Below are 15,958 nucleotides of genomic sequence, written 5' to 3'. Positions count from 1 at the left end.
ACAGTAAATATGAACCACTTTATTACCCGTTAAAGCAGACGTGATTAACTAACTGTACTGGTATATGTATATATGTAGAGAGAGAGAGAAAGAGAGAGAGAGAGAGAGAGAGAGAGAGAGAGAGAGAGAGAGAGAGAGAGAGAGAGAGAGAGAGAGAGAGAGAGAGAGAGAGAGAGAGAGAGAATGAGAGAGAGAGAGAGAGAATGAGAGAGAAAGACAGAGAGACAGAGAGAGAAAGAGAGAGCGAGAAAGAGAGAGAGAGAAAGAGAGAGAGCGAGAAAGAGAGAGAGAAAGAGAGAGAGAGAGAGAGAGAGAGAGAGAAAGAGAGAGAGAGAGAAAGAGAGAGAGAGAGAGAGAGAGAGAATCCATGTTTTGACATTAATATTAGCTGTGGTGATTCAACAATGAGGTGTACGTTAGGCCGACTATCATCCACTTTTGCCCTTTTCTAAAAAGAAACATTTCATCGTCCCACAACCTTCCTGAGTCGACGATGAACTCGGCCGAGCAGACGGTAACGTGGCTCATCACGCTCGGGGTGCTGGAGTCTCCCAAGAAGAGCATCTCTGATCCGGAGGCTTTCCTCCGGACGTCTCTCCAGGACGGGGTGGTGCTGTGCAAGCTGCTGGAGCGACTGAGACCGGGGACGACGGACAAAGTATGTTTTGGAAGGAATAACAAGAGGAGCATTTATTTCAATACTACACAATTTAAACATAAATCACTGACCACAAAGAGAACCTTTGTTTACTGGGAAAACTAAGGTTGTGTATGAAATGAATGATCTGTAAATTATTTACCAAATCTCAATGGCGTTAAACAAGGTCGGACATGTCTCTTTCGAAATAAAGGCGTCGTACTGCAACATCTACTTCTCTGGGTGATATTCGACTCAAATACAGAAGCAGCTCCTTCGTAGCCAATCAACGTATTTGAATTATCATTGCTGTGTTCAGGAAATAAATTACATAAAAGCCTAAGCGAAGCCAACGAAATAAAAGGACGTCAAAACAAATCTTTAGTTTGAAACCGCAACCGGAATTGTAGCCAGCCACTGACGTAAGTGATCACTACCAGCTCTAACCACACTTGAAATAAACGTTATTTTTGTGTAGAAAAGCACTCCTTTTTTTTTTTTTTACTATTTTGTTTTATTTCATTTTAAATCTGGGTTATAAACTGCTCTAATTGGACGCTTTCTTATGTGTAGTTTTTTCAGGAACCGAGGAGTGACAGCGAGTATCAACTCAACATTAGCGAATTCATCAAAGGCATCGGAGCTTTCGGCTTGGAGGTGGGTTACTGTATTTATGTTTTTATTGAAATGCTTAAATGACATTTCTATGTACGCCCACGTTGATATTTATAGTTTCCACCATTTTGAAATGTCTTTTACTCGTCCGAAACCTGTTGTATTCAGGTGTGGAAGCATGCAATGGACAGTTAACAGGTGTGCACTATTTGGCAGGAAACGTCACGTTAACGCGGAAATGGGACATTGAATGTACTCATACATTAGAGCGTGAATTACAAAAACCATACGTAGATAATTGTTTTCAGGGTTTCTGTTGAGTGAAACGTTCATACAGGGATACAATTAACACTACTAAGTACTAACAAAGTACCAGATCAACTTGTGTATGACTGCATAAATATGTCAAGTTAATGTGTAAATTCATCCAGCCAGCGGTAGTCATGGGAACAGGAGGCAGGAATAGTTCTTTTTTCAACTGTGACCTTAGAATGTATTTGGTTGGTGTTTGTCTGATACATATTCTTTGCAAATACTACAATAAAAATATTTTAATTGGAGTTTAAATTTGAATGCAGCAGCAGATGTATTGCCTCAGTGCTGCTTTCAGACTTCGATAACACACACAGGTTATTGACATTTGTGGAATGTGAGGTCATAATGGAAAAGATCAGATTATATAACACAGGGTCCAATGCTGATGTCCATAATGTAAAAAAATGGGGAGGATGCCCGCATGGTGGGAGTTGGAGTGGGGGAGGGCTGAATGTCAAGAACAAAAGATGAAGGAGAGGAGAGTAGTAGGCTGATGTAATGCAACATGTCATGCAGCTAGTGGATTTTCCAATCAGGTTGATTAGAAGTGCACCATGATGCTGGACGCCAAGGCCTCCATTAGTGGCAGCCTGTCTGACATCAAGCATGGTAATCCAGACGATTCTGTCTGTCTCTCCAATCGTGGAGGACTTCTAAATCAGTAGGAGCTGACTGATTTATTAGAAACAATTGTGATAATATATTTTGGCCCTTAGGAAAATAATGATATCTCTCATCTGAATAGATAGCTCCATGGCCAATCACTGGTACCTTTACACTCTTTTCATTCAAACAATAAAATAGATTATTGAGTCAATATTATTTGACAGTAGCAGCCTTACTGAACTAATGGAAATGGTGGTAAATTGTAAGTAACCTGTGTAATGGCCACTCATCATTTTATTTTGGAAGCGGCTGATTACGTTGTAATACAGAACATTTAAATGCAGCACTGCAGCAATTAATTATAGTACAAATTGGACAATTGTAAATTAAACCAATGGTAGTGAGTGAGGCGAAAGAGTTTATTAGAGCGATGGCTTCTATTACTCAACCAGTCTACATTAATCACTGAGTGCTGCACTGGACTGCACAGCACTAGGGCTCTGGTTTATTTTCAAAGTGATAATAAATGTATAATATTTTTCATCAGCCATTGTAATACACCTTGAGTGCTCCAGCTATGCCTTGGGAATGTTAGTGTGTTGTTTCACAAGATTAGGCACCTTATAAGTATTTTGACAATGACTGTGCATGTGTGCGCACATGTTTTGTGTGTAATGGAGAGATTACCAGGGGGAGCTCAGACTTGGAGTAATCCTGCCTCAGACTGTAGATGGAATGGCATCCTAAACCCCAACCGAAACACAGTGCTTTCAGGCAGGCGTGTGTCATTGTACTGTAGTTTGATGTAATGATCCATTTATAACAAGAGGATGTTATCACCTGATTGTGCATCTTAATATGGTCATGATGTTGCATATATTCCTTCTTCTAAATTTTGCAGCCTTTTGAGGTCAGTGACCTCCTACAGGGGCTGAACTTCACCAAGGTCCTAAACTGCTTGGTCTCACTGAACAAAGCCACTGAAGGTAACAGTGTTTGCATGAATGCATTTTAAAAATATGATTTGAATTTACAATGGCTCATTGTTATTATCGTTTTGCAGATTCAGGTATCTCTGTTTGTGTGCCACACTCCGCCACTTTGAGGATTAAATCGTTTGATTCTCTGAACAGTCAAAGTCATTCCTCCAAACTGCAGCCACCTCAGTATCACAGCCTTGTAAGTTATCATGGCAAAGGTAGCAAATATCGCTCACCTGATAGCAGTCAACAAGCAGAGATGATTTCACATTCTGTTTCCCTATTGGACTTTTGATGCATGTGCATTTCTTCTGTCGCAGGACATGTCTGAGGGCAGTGGGTGTGGCCATTTTCTTTTCAAGGCACGCTTCCCTTTCCAGCAGACAAATGAGGACGAACTCTCTTTTTCCAAGGGCGACATCATAAACGTTAGCAGGCAGGAAGATGGGGGCTGGTGGGAAGGTTCGCTCAATGGCAAGACTGGCTGGTTCCCCAGTAACTATGTGCGGGAACTGAAAGGAAGCGGTGGGTGCAGCAATGTCAATACACCTCTATCATCACATCTGCATTGCTGAGAATAATTATGCAAGGACGTCCAAAGCAGTGAATGCTCAAACATACACATTCTCAAGCTAAATGGGTACAGCTGGAAGTTGTGTTGTTTTTCTTTTTTTTTTTTTCTTAAAGAAAGGCAGGAAGGAAAGGAAGGAAACTGGACTGACAAACAAAGCCAGGAAGTTCCACAGATGCTGGATGGAGAGGAACATCCTGAAAGTTCAGTGTAGAGAATATCAGCTGTATTGCAGGGGGCTGGCTGTGGATTGGTCTGGCTAACATCAGTTGTTTGCTGTGAGGCTGCACGCTATCATCACACATGCCTGACATTATTTGTCACCAGGCATCAAACATTATTTATAGAAAGCCCCCTAAAAAAAACAACAACAAACGATAGGATTGTTTCTGATAAAAAGTCCATGGAATACTTCAACTCTGCTAAGTGTGCTACTGGTCTGAATATTTATCTCCTGTTCTCTTACTGTGCAGACAAGCCAGTAGACAAACCAAAGTCCGGGATGATGAGAAGTCCCCCAAAAGGTTTCGACACCTCAATCATCAGCAAGACCTACTACAATGTGGTTAGTATCACATCTACATAGATCTTATTGTCAGAGATGGGGTAAACTGAACTCCTGTCAGTCACAGGACTGACACATAGTGGCTAGAAAAAGTGTCCACACCCGTTTTCCAATTCTAGGGTTTTAAGTTTAAGAAAAAGAATTAGACCACGATAAACCATTTCAAAACTTTTTCTACCATTAATGGAACTTATAGCCTGTACAACTCCATCCATCCATCCATTGTCTTTCGCTTATCTGAAGTCGGGTGGCAGGGGCAGCGGTTTAAGCAGGGAAGCTCAGATTTCCCTCTCCCCAGACACATCATTCAGCGCTTCCTGGGGGATCCTGAGGCGTTCCCAAACCAGCTGGGACTGGGGGACATAGTCCCTCCAGTGTGTCCTGGTTCGTCCTCGGGGCCTCCTCCCAGTGCGACATGTCCAGAACACCTCACCAGGGAGGCGTCCAGGTGGCATCCTGACAAGATGCCCGAGCCACCTCATTTGGCTCCTCTCAATGCGGAGGAGCAGTGGCTCGACCCTGAGCCCCTCCCGGGTGACCGAGCTTCTCACCTTATCTCCAAGGGAGAGTCCAGACACCCTGCAGAGGAAACTCATTTCAGCCGCTTGTATCTGGGATCTTATTCTTTCGATCACGACCCACACTCTGTGACCATAGATGAGGGTAGGAACGTAGATCGACTGGTAAATTGAGAGTTTCGCCTTCTGGCTCAGCTCCTTCTTCACCATGACGGACTGATACAGAGTCCGCATCACAGCAGAAGCTGCACCGATCCGCCTGTCGATCTCACGTTCTATCCTACCCTCAACCGCAAACAAGACCCCAAGATACTTGAACTCCTCCACTTGGGGCAGGATCTCATCCCCGACCTGGAGAGGGCACTCCACCCTTTTCCGACTGAGGACCACGGTCTCAGATTTGGAGGTGCTGATTTTTACCCCAACCGCTCCACACTCGGCTGCGAACCATTCCAGGAAGAGTTGATGATCACGGCTTGAAGAAGCCAACACTACCACATCATCTGCAAAGAGCAGATATGTAATGCTGAGACCACCAAACCGCACACCCTCAAGACCTCGACTGTGCCTAGAAATTCTGTCCATAACAGAATTGGCAAAAAAGGGCAGCCTTGGCGGTGTCCAACCATCACTGGAAATAAATCTGACTTACTACCGGCAATGCAGACCAAACTCTGACATCTGTGGTACAGGGACCAAACAGCCTGTTTTAGGGGACTCGATACCCCGTACTCCCAAAGCACCCCCAACAGATCTCCCAGAGGGACATGGTCGAACACCTTCTCCATGTCCACAAAGCACATGTAGACATGGTTGGCCGGACTCCCATGCCCCTTCGTGGACCCTGTCGAGGCTGGAGAGGTGGTCCACTGTTCCATGGCTGGGACAAACACCACATTGCTCCTCCTGAATTTGAGATTCGACCTCCTGATGGACCCTCCTCTCCAGAACCCCTGAATAGACCTTACCATGGAGTCTGAGGAGTGCGATCCCCTATAGTTAGAACACAACCTCTGGTCCCTCTTCTTAAAAAGGAGAACCACCTGTCTGGTGGTTACTTTTTAACCGGTCTGACCGGTTACTACCGGTCTGCCAATCCAGAGGCACTGTCCCAGATGTCCATGCGATGTTGCAGAGACGTGTCAAGCAGGAGTTAGGAACTCCACCTCCAGGGCCTTTCCACAGAGGAGCTTGACTCTGACAGAGACTCTGCTTCCTCATGGTAAGGCATGTCGGTGGAATTGAGGAGATGTTCGAAGTATTCTCTCCACCGATTCACAACCTCTCGTGTTGAGGTCAGCAGTACTCCATCCCCACTATATACAGTGTTTCCCCCTGCTGAGATGCCGGATGGTGGACCAGAATTAGCTCGAAGCCGTCCAGAAGTTATTCTCCATGGCCTCGCTGAACTCCTCCCACGTCAGAGTTTTTGCCTCGGTGAGCACCAAGTCTGCATTCCGCTTGGCCAACCGGTACTCATCAGCTGCTTCTGGAGTCCAACAGGCCAAAAAGACCTGATAGGACTCCTTCAGCTTGACGACATCCCTCACCGGTGGTGTCCACCATCAGGTTCACGGCTTACCGCTGTGACAGGCAGCAACCTCCTTACGGCCACAGCTCCAACCAGCTGCCTCAATAATGGAGGCACGAAACATGGTCCACTCTGACTCAATGTCCACCACCTCCCCCGGCACGTGGGCGAAGTTCTGCTCTAGGTGGGAGTTGAAACTCTTTTTGACAGGGGATTCTGCCAGACCAGCAAACCCTCACAATACGTTTGGGTCTGCCAGGTTGGACCGGCTTCTTCCCCCACCACCGGAGCCAACACACCACCAAGTGGTGATCAGTTGATAGCTCCGCCCTTCTCTTCACCTGAGTGTCCAAAACATGGGGCCTCAAATCTAATGAACCACGGCCAAAGGTGTCTTGGGCAATCCGTGATGATCACAGAAGTCCAGTAACAGAACACCACTCGGGTTCTGATCAGGGGAGCCGTTCCTCCCAATCACGCCCATCCAGGTCTCACTGTCATTGCCCGCATGAGCATTGAAGTCACCCTGCAAAACGATGGCGTCCCGAGAAGGAGCACTCTCCAGCACTCCTTCCAAGAACTCCAAAAAGTGTGGGTACTCTGGACTTCTGTTTGGTGTATAAGTACAAACAACAGTCAGGACCTGTCCCCCCATCCGGAGGCAGAGGGAGGCTACCCTCTTGTCCACCGCCGTGAACCCCAATGTACAGGCACAAAGCCAGGGGGCAATAAGTATGCCCACACCTGCTCTGGTCTCTCACCGTAGGCAATCCCAGAGTGGAAAAGAGTACAACCCCTCTCGAGAGGACTGATACCAGACCTCAAGCTGTGTGTGGAGGCGAGTCTGACTATATCTAGTCGAAACTTCTCTGCCTCACACACCATCTCTTTCCCTGCCCGAGAGGAGACATTCCACTTCCCTAGAGTCAGCTTCTGTAGCTGACTCCGCCCAGCTGACGTCGCACCCGACCCCTTTGGCCCCTCCCACAGGTGGTGAACCCATGGGAAGGGGGACCCACATTGTCCTTTCGGGGTGAGCCCAGTCGGGCTCGATGGGTGCAGGCCCGGCCACCAGACGCTCGCCGTCGAGCCCCACCTCCAGGCCTGGCTCCAGAGGGGGGCCCCGGTGACGCGTGTCCAGGCAAGGGAAAATGTGGTCCATAATTTTTCACCATAAGTGGTCTCTGAACCGTACTTGGTCTGGTCAGGTCTCTCAACTAGGACCTGTTTAGCATTGGTGACCCTGCCAGGGGCATAAAGCCCCAGACAACTTAGGTCCTAGGATCATTGGGACACTCAAACCCCCTCCACCACGAAGTGACAACTCATGGAGGAGGTTTGGACAACTCAATAAAAAATCTTTTAGAGAGGGGGAGTAGAAATAAATGACTGAGTGATATGTGGCTGAGAAAATATGGCACATCAGTGACATGACCAAGAACTGGACATCCCTCCAAAGACAAGAACAAACTGGTCAGGGAGGCTGCCAAGAGGCCGACAGCTACACTGAAGTAGATTGCAGGAATTCCTGGGAAGTACTTGCATGACATCCTCTTCATATGTCTGGGTTGTGGTTTAGGATGTTGCAATCAATTTTTTTTTTTTTTATCTATTCGTGTGTGCGCGCGCAAGCATGCGTGTGTATGTGCTTGTGTAGTAATTTAGGTTATTCTTTCTGTTTCATTGGTTTCTGGGACAGCCTTGCCTCAGGGTTGGTGCGCCCCTCGGTGTGTGTGTGCGTGTGTGTTTTAATAATGCAAGCTGCCACATTCTCCACAGGTTGACCTGCTTTGAATAAAATGTCAATGAAAATGAATCACCATGTTTTTCCTGTCCTCTAATGGATCCTTTCAAAAGGAAGAAGTGCTAAGATCCTTTTAGCTTGTGTTGTCTTGTCTCTCTACATTTGTTTACATTTTGTGTTGTTAAGGTCCTCCAGAACATCCTGGAAGCAGAGAGTGAGTATTCCAGGGAACTACAAAGTCTTTTGGGATCCTACTTGCGCTCCCTCCAGCCCACAGACAGGTTATGTTATTATTTTTTAAATATTTTCCCAATATAAATTAAAACAACATTATGCTACAGCATGCAACATCAGGGAAAACATCAAAATGATTGGAAAGTGAACCAAAGAGAACTTCTGAATTATGAATGACTCCTCCCTGATTCTCTGCAGGCTGAGTGGTGTTGACATCAGCCACATTCAAGGAAATCTGGAGGAGATTTCGATCTTTCAGCAAATGCTGGTTCAGTCCTTGGAAGAACATACAAAGTCAGTAGCCACTTCTGTTTTGTCTCCTAAGGATGCACAACTGTTACCTTTTCAGTCATATACAGAGAGGATTAAAAATAAGTCTACACACCCTTGTTCAAATGCCAGGTTTTAGTGCTGAGACCAAGATAAATAATTTAAAAACGTTTTCCACTACTGTGACCTACGTATAACCTGTGCAACTCAATTCATAATGTGGTTGCCACAAGGGTGTGCACCCTCTTATAACTGGAGATGTAGCTGTGTTAAGAGTTAACCAGTTACTTTTAAACTTATGTTAAATGGAAGTGAGCAGTGAGCATGCAACTCCACCATTTAAAGGCCCACTGATTAACCCCAAATAAAGTTCAGATGATCTCGTAGGTGTTTTTGGTGATAAGATTTTACCCTTTTGGAGCTCGATTTTTTTTTTTTTTTTTTCGTCTCAGCTGTCCACGTCACAGCGGGGAGGCTAGTATTGTAATATTGCTGACCTGTTTTCTCAAGCTGAGCCGTGATTGGTCGTTACCTGAGCCCTGCGTAGTTGGGATGCCATTTTCGGAGGACAGAAATGACAAAATGGCCGCCCCTGAGATGGCTAAAAAGGGTTGGATTTTGCTGCTTAACCTATTGTGTTCAACGGTATACATCTAATGCCTTGGAAATTCTTGTTGTATTCTTCTCCTGACTGATACCTTTGATCTGTGGGATCCTACTGATGCTGTGGAAGCTCTCAGCTGACTATGGATTGATGTGACTGATGTGACTACCTAAATGTCAGGAAAAGCCTACCGACTTATTTGGAGTTAATCAGAAGCACTTTAAATAATGACGGGTTGTGCACTGACTCCAATTTAACATGAGTTTGAATGTGACTGGTTAATTCTGAACACAGCCACGCTCCCAGTTATACTAAGGTGAGCACACTTGTGCAACCATATCATATCACTTGTTTACTTTTACTTACCCTCTACAAAAAAAAATATTTATTTTCAATTGAGTTGAACAAGTTGTAGTTCACATCACATTAGCGGTGGAAAATGTTTTGCAAGGCTTTAGCTCATGTTCTCTCTTTCTCTTTCTTTTTTTGGGGTATTACCGAAACCTGGCATTCAAATAGAGGTGTGTAGATTTGTTCATATGCACTGTAGGCATGATGTCTTGCAGCCTAGAAACCTGGGCGTTTCTTGAAATCTACTCATTTTTTAGTTGTTTTGCGCTTGAGTGCTTAGACATCTGTTATTAGATTGAAGTAATGCAGTGCACTGTCAATGCAAAAGTCACTAAAACCAAGAAGCATAGTTAAATCAAATAGTCTATGGCTTTATGTGCTAAATGTTTTCTTTTTTTTAAGGCTTCCAGAACGTCAGCAGAGGATAGGAGGCTTCTTCCTGAGTCTAATGCCCCAGATGAAGAATCTTTATGTGGCTTACTGCTCAAACCATCCATCTGCTGTCAGTGTGCTCACTCAGCAAAGGTTAGAAGCCCCTTTCATAATTGCCCGTAAAACAGCGTTTTAGGGGTAACCCGTAATACTGGGCCAGGGAAAGAGGCTTATGTAAACAAGGGAACATGACTCGGTTGTCTGTCTGCAGTGAGGAGCTGGGGGAGTACATGGAGTCCAAGGGGGCATCTAGTCCGGGGATTTTGACACTGACCACCAGTCTGAGTAAACCCTTCACTCGACTGGAGAGGTACCCAACGCTGCTCAAGGAAATGGACAGACACATGGAGGTACTTTTCTCCTGATGATTACATCCAATGACTCATCTGTTACCAAGGAATCAGAAAGCAAAATGTTTTATGTTGTTGTTCTCAGGACCAACACCCCGACAGAGTTGATCTCCAAACTTGTATGGCATCATTTCAAAGCCTTGCAGTAAGACAGAAACACATGGCCATGAGTCCACTCAATTATTCCTGACCTGTGAGATGGTTCATGGGGGGCCGTCTCCTGCCTCTTTGTTCAGGCCCATTGCCAGGAAGTGAGGAAGAAGAAGGACCTGGAGTTACAGATTTTAACTGAGCCAATCAGGAATTGGGAGGGAGAGGACATCAGGACCCTCGGCCCCGTTCTTCACATGTCCCAGGCTGCGGTCTGCTCTCAGAACTGTCAGGTGAACCTCTGGAACTGAGTTGCAACATAGCAAGCGCACAGTGCAGGAGACACTTTGTATGTCTTTTAGGAGTCAAGTGAACGCTACCTTGTCCTCTTCCCTCACACTCTGCTCTTCCTCTCTGCAAGCGTGAGGATGAGTGGATTCATCTACCAGGTTTGGTTGCATGCTATTTACTGCCTTATTGTTCAATCATGACAGCCTTGTCACGGAACAGTTACAATGAACCTATTTCAGTATCTTAAACTGTTGCAGGAATGTTGAACAAACAACATTGTGAGTTTGTCTTTGCAGGGGAAGATGCCACTGTCAGGCATGCTGATCTCCAGGATAGAAGATGGGGAAAGCATGAGGAATGCTTTTGAAATTTCTGGTATGCTTTTGATATTTTGATTTGAATCACAGTCTTTCATTTTTTTTCTTTTCTGCCTTGTGTACCCGTGACTTGGAGTTAAATTTGTTATTGTTTTTCAAAGGCGGTATGGAAAATGTCGAAAATGTGCTGTGCAGGTGCCCAGTGTGACCGTATGCAAGTGGCGTGCAACAATCAGCAGGATCTGCTGGATTGGCTGGACCTTCTCACCAAACACACACACACCCCTGCTGGACACACACACAGGACTCAGTCAGTGTGTCACACAGTAAGTCTGTCTTTCTATTCTACTCCTTGTACAAACCCACTCAAGTTAAAAAATGTCACTCCCTCCCAGTTGCCTTCCCTGCCTGTCACCCCTTCACGGCACTCGGAGTCTCGCGGCGGAAGCAATGCCTTCCACACCCTCCCTCATCTTTCCTCATATGGCGGTAGCCCCATGTGGGGGGCCCTGGAGCCACCGAGTACCCCAAAACCCTGGAGTTTGAGCTGTCTTCGGCCTGCACCTCCTCTCCGGCCATCTGCTGCCCTTTGCAACAAGGAGGTGCTTATTGATTGACTGGTTAAAAACAAACCACTTACATTTTAGTAGCACTTTTAAAGATTTTGTTCTTTCATGTACGTCCCCTACTATGAGTATGAATTGTTTGCAGGATATGAGTAAGAGTCCCAAAAATATGAAGAAGTTGCTTCCCAAGAGGAAACCTGAGAGGAAACCCACTGAAGAAGACTTCACTGTCAGAAAGAGTAAGAGATGCCACTAAACTGAGATGCCACTTAAAAAAAACAATGACAACAAAAAAGAAACTTGTTGGGTTGAATAATCTCTTGTCTTTCATTATTTTTCAGGCACAGCAGCTCTCGAGGAGGACGCTCAGATATTGAAAGTGATTGAGGCGTATTGCACCAGTGCCCGGACGCGACAGACTCTCAACTCCAGTGAGTCCTCATACACTTGCCACGTATGAAGTGCTGTCTGTGAATATGCATGCTCACCTCCAAGTCTTTTTGTCCTCAGCTTTCAACTCTAACAAGGCTTTTCTCTCTTCTCCCATTTTTTTCATCCATTGATTCCTTCACTCTCCACTTCCCTTTGCATTATTTTACATGTATGTTACTGCTTTATGCTCGCCAACTATTGTCCTCATTGTACTTATTATAATTTTGTGTTTTTTCCCCCTCCAATTCAAATTGATTATCCCCCTTGAGCCATTATTTTTTACGTTTGTGTTCTGATTCCTTTGGGCCCACACCTCTATTTAATTTTGTTCTGCATCCCAACTTCTGCGGTTTGTGTTTTCCCGCACCATTGCCCTCTGTATTCCCACTGCTGATTGCTGGTGCAGCCTGGCAAGGCACTGACCTCATGCACAACCATGTGCTCGCTGACTCCAGCTTCATCGTTGCTGGCATCCCGAGCAACCTGCCATGTTCCGACCAATCAGAAGACTCGGATTATGACAGTATCTGGACCGCCACTAGTTACAGGACTGCCTCATTTTCTCGTAAGACTTTGGTGTAGCGAGTCAGAATATACACTGTGGCAACCTGGCTAGCTTGCAAATAGAGTTAGATCTCAAGAGTGCGTGTCTGCTGTGTTTGTATGTGTGTGTATAATTCACTTTGGTGTTTTGTATGCATGTTGTCACATGATCTCTGAAGAAGAGAAACTATAGCTGTTGTCCATGTTTTGATCAGGTTCCAGTAGGAGGGATGTTCACATGTTGTTCCCGGAGGAGGAGAAGATCATAGTGGAAGAAACCAAGAGCAACGGACAAACCGTAATGGAGGAGAGGTGAGACAAGTGTGTGGTTTATAATCCATGAGTGGTCACACTAGATGTGAGAATTGCTTACTGTGTATCATGCTGCAGTTGATGTCAATGTAATGCCATCTTGCCTTGCTGCCGCAGGAGCCTTGTAGACACTGTTTACAGTCTAAGAGATGAGGTCCAAGAACTCAAACAGGTAAGTGGGTGCTTTGCTAGGAAGGTTGACAGTATTCGTGGGAGAGACGTGTGTTTGTGATATTGCAGGACAACAAGAGGATGAAAAGGACACTAGAGGAGGAGCAGCAAGCCAGGAAAGAGCTTGAGAGGATCATCAGGAGAATTTTAAAGAACATGAACGACCCAACCTGGGATGAGACGAACCTCTGAAACTGACATCACTTTGAATCTTGGACAGTCTCATTGGGCAACTGCCATGGAGAGAAATGGCGCAGAAATGACCTTAAAGGTTTGCAGCCACCGAGGTAGTAAGATGACATCGCATACTTTAAGAACGGCCTTTGTCAGGCCACTGACTGAAAAATGACTTTTGTTTTTAGACAGCTAAAGGAAAACAATCACAGTGAGTCAGGTAAACGGTATGTGTGGTCTCTACACCAAAGCAATACAAGCTGTGATTTTTATTATGTCAATTATGCAATTCACAAAACAGTTTTTGTTGTTGCCAATATTGTGTTTTTTATATTCTGTACTATTTTGATTTTATTTTCTATACTTAACTGGGATCACACTGAGGATTGTCAGCAGACAAAGAAGACATTCCTTTTTTCAAAGCTATAGCAATTTGTCACATTACAGTCCTCAACTTTATAAGCTATATAATGCAATAGAAGTGCAAATTATGTATTTGATAGCAGCTGATCCTAGTTGTGTGTTTTAATGAGAATGACTTCCAACAATCACACACCCCTATTTATTTCACTGATGTGTCTGTAAAAATAAAATTCTTCCACCTGTGCAGTGTCTTCAGACATTCAAATCAGAATCACACCTGGTATGTTGTCATGTCTCTGCTGGAAGGCTTCTGTTAGTTGTGGATGAATTGTTCAGGACTAATAGGACTTGTGGGAGAACATACTGTATTTATTAGACCGGCTATAAATAGAAAGTTACAATATCAGTCAAGGAGAGAAGAGGATGCTGAAGGCGCGTTCATCAATAGCATGCATAAATTATAATGATGACTGCTGCACAACGTTATTGACTTTGGAAGTGGTTGTGGAGCGCACATGTAGTCTTATTTCCTACCACAAGATGTCACAATGCGTCTTTTTCTTTGTAATACTGTACTAACAAATCGATATCTGTCAATGCATGGTTTCAAAGTAAATCTAAAAAGGCGAGAGTGATGTGACTGTCTCTGAGTTTTGTTGAAGTGCAGTCAATGCACCGTTCTGGGATCATTTGTGGCTCGCACAACAAGAATGAACGCCTCACCATGGTGACATTTACTGGAATGTACAAGTCACAGGTGAGGTATGATCACTTCTCTCAAAGATGGTAGCTTGCTGACTTGTGGTTATTTACTTCACTTTGAAGATTCTGGGTTTAGGTGGATACAGACACTACCGGTAATTTTTTTGTGAGTGATTGTTGATCACCTTCAACTTTGTAGGATGACATCATCAGGTTACGCATTACGTCACTTCCAGTGCGACTTGACCGCTGCTTGTTCACAAATTCTAGAAAGACAATTCACAGGCTGTGCCCTTCGAGGCTTTCAAAGGCTCTGCCTTATTTCCGTGGACCGCATAAACCGTGGCAAATTCGGACTGGTTAATGTCAATTTAGACACCACACGTGGTCAGGACCCAGCCTGTGAATTTTGACACAGCCTAAATACACATCGAGGAGATAAGATAAGATAAGATAAGAATGCCTTTATTGATCCCACAGTGGGGAAATTTTCATTGTTACAGCAGCAAAGATATAGGTCACACAGGGGCGGCGGCATAATGTGGCCATTAATGTATAACATTGACGGCAAACATTTAGGATCAAACCTATGTAAATATACGCAGTAACATGTGTATATACACATGTATATACACACCAACCTACATCTACATAAAAAGTATGAGGAACACGCATTTCGGCCTGTACATAGTACAGAGGAAAAAATACTCTAAGTAAGTGACAGTGCTGCAGTGCTGTAGTGAAATGTAAGGAACAGCATTGGATAAAAATAAAACTAGACTAACAGTAGTGGGGAATGTTGAGTATTGCACGGTATTACAGTAGTGGGGAATATTGGGTATTGCACGATATGAGCTCAGGTGCAAGACTGCACAATTGCACTAATGTCCGCCAGTTTGTAGAGACTACACAATGTTCTTGTTAAAGAGTCCGACAGCAGCAGGCAAGAAGGAACGGCGGAATCTCTCCTTTGCACAGCGAGGGTGTAACAGTCTGTCACTGAAGGTGCTGTGGAGTGCTGTTAGGGTGCCCTGGAGGGGGTGGTCCGGGTTGCCCAGCATTGATGACAGCTTGGCCAACATCCTCCTGTCCCCCACCGAGTCCACAGAGTCCAGGGAGCAGCCCAGGACAGAGCCGGCCCTCCTGACCAGTTTGTCCAGCCGCTTCTTGTCCCGGGCCGAGACGCCGCCTGCCCAGGTGACCACTCCCTGGAAGATGACCGATGCAACCACCGAGTCATAAAAGTTCCTGAGGAGTGTCCCCTGAACCCCAAAAGACCTCAGTCTCCTGAGTAGGAAGAGTCTGCTCTGACTCTTCCTATAGAGGGCGTCTGTGTTGTCGCACCAGTCCAGTTTATTGTTCAGATGAACACCCAGGTACTTGTAAGTTGAGACTCTCTCAACATCTGTTCCCCGGATATTCACTGGTGCAGGTGAAGAGTGCTGGCGCCTACCGAAATCCACCACCATTTCTTTGGATTTCCCCGCATTGATCAGGAGGCGGTTCTGCTGGCACCAGTCCACAAAACCCTGAGTAAGTTCTCTGTACTCCCGATTATCTCCGCCTGTGATGAGGCCGACAATCGCAGAGTCGTCAGAGAACTTCTGCAGGTGACAGGTAGGGGTGTTGTAGTTGAAGTCCGAGGTGTAGAGGGTGAACAGGAAGGGAGCCAAG

At 45.2% G+C, this 15,958-nt stretch overlaps 1 protein-coding gene across 2 annotated transcripts; it reads left to right on the top strand.

Annotated features, from left to right (window-relative positions):
• Positions 1–304: 304 nt before the first annotated feature.
• arhgef7b (Rho guanine nucleotide exchange factor (GEF) 7b) lies at positions 305–14,217 on the top strand. 2 transcript variants are annotated; one of them, XM_086047410.1, is made up of 22 exons: positions 305–658; positions 1,211–1,294; positions 3,075–3,159; positions 3,237–3,352; positions 3,474–3,678; positions 4,198–4,289; positions 8,269–8,363; positions 8,515–8,610; positions 9,944–10,066; positions 10,185–10,323; positions 10,409–10,468; positions 10,560–10,706; positions 10,776–10,862; positions 11,001–11,079; positions 11,217–11,347; positions 11,417–11,623; positions 11,733–11,826; positions 11,929–12,018; positions 12,426–12,584; positions 12,778–12,874; positions 12,992–13,046; positions 13,115–14,217. In XM_086047410.1, the coding sequence occupies exons 1-22, from the start codon at positions 494–496 to the stop codon at positions 13,235–13,237; spliced, it is 2,529 nt and encodes an 842-aa protein (XP_085903536.1). In that variant the 5' UTR covers positions 305–493; the 3' UTR covers positions 13,238–14,217. The 2 variants fall into 2 exon arrangements, with proteins under 2 accessions (XP_085903536.1, XP_085903544.1); XM_086047418.1 differs by lacking the exon at positions 12,426–12,584 and having other exon boundaries at positions 306–658.
• Positions 14,218–15,958: the final 1,741 nt, after the last annotated feature.

Source organism: Filicampus tigris, chromosome 1, assembly GCF_054856515.1.
Source record: "Filicampus tigris isolate MCC_2025a chromosome 1, RoL_Ftig_1.0, whole genome shotgun sequence".
Lineage (NCBI taxonomy): Eukaryota > Metazoa > Chordata > Actinopteri > Syngnathiformes > Syngnathidae > Filicampus > Filicampus tigris.
Note: the sequence above shows the minus strand (reverse complement) of the source record. Positions and strands in the feature narration are given on the sequence as shown.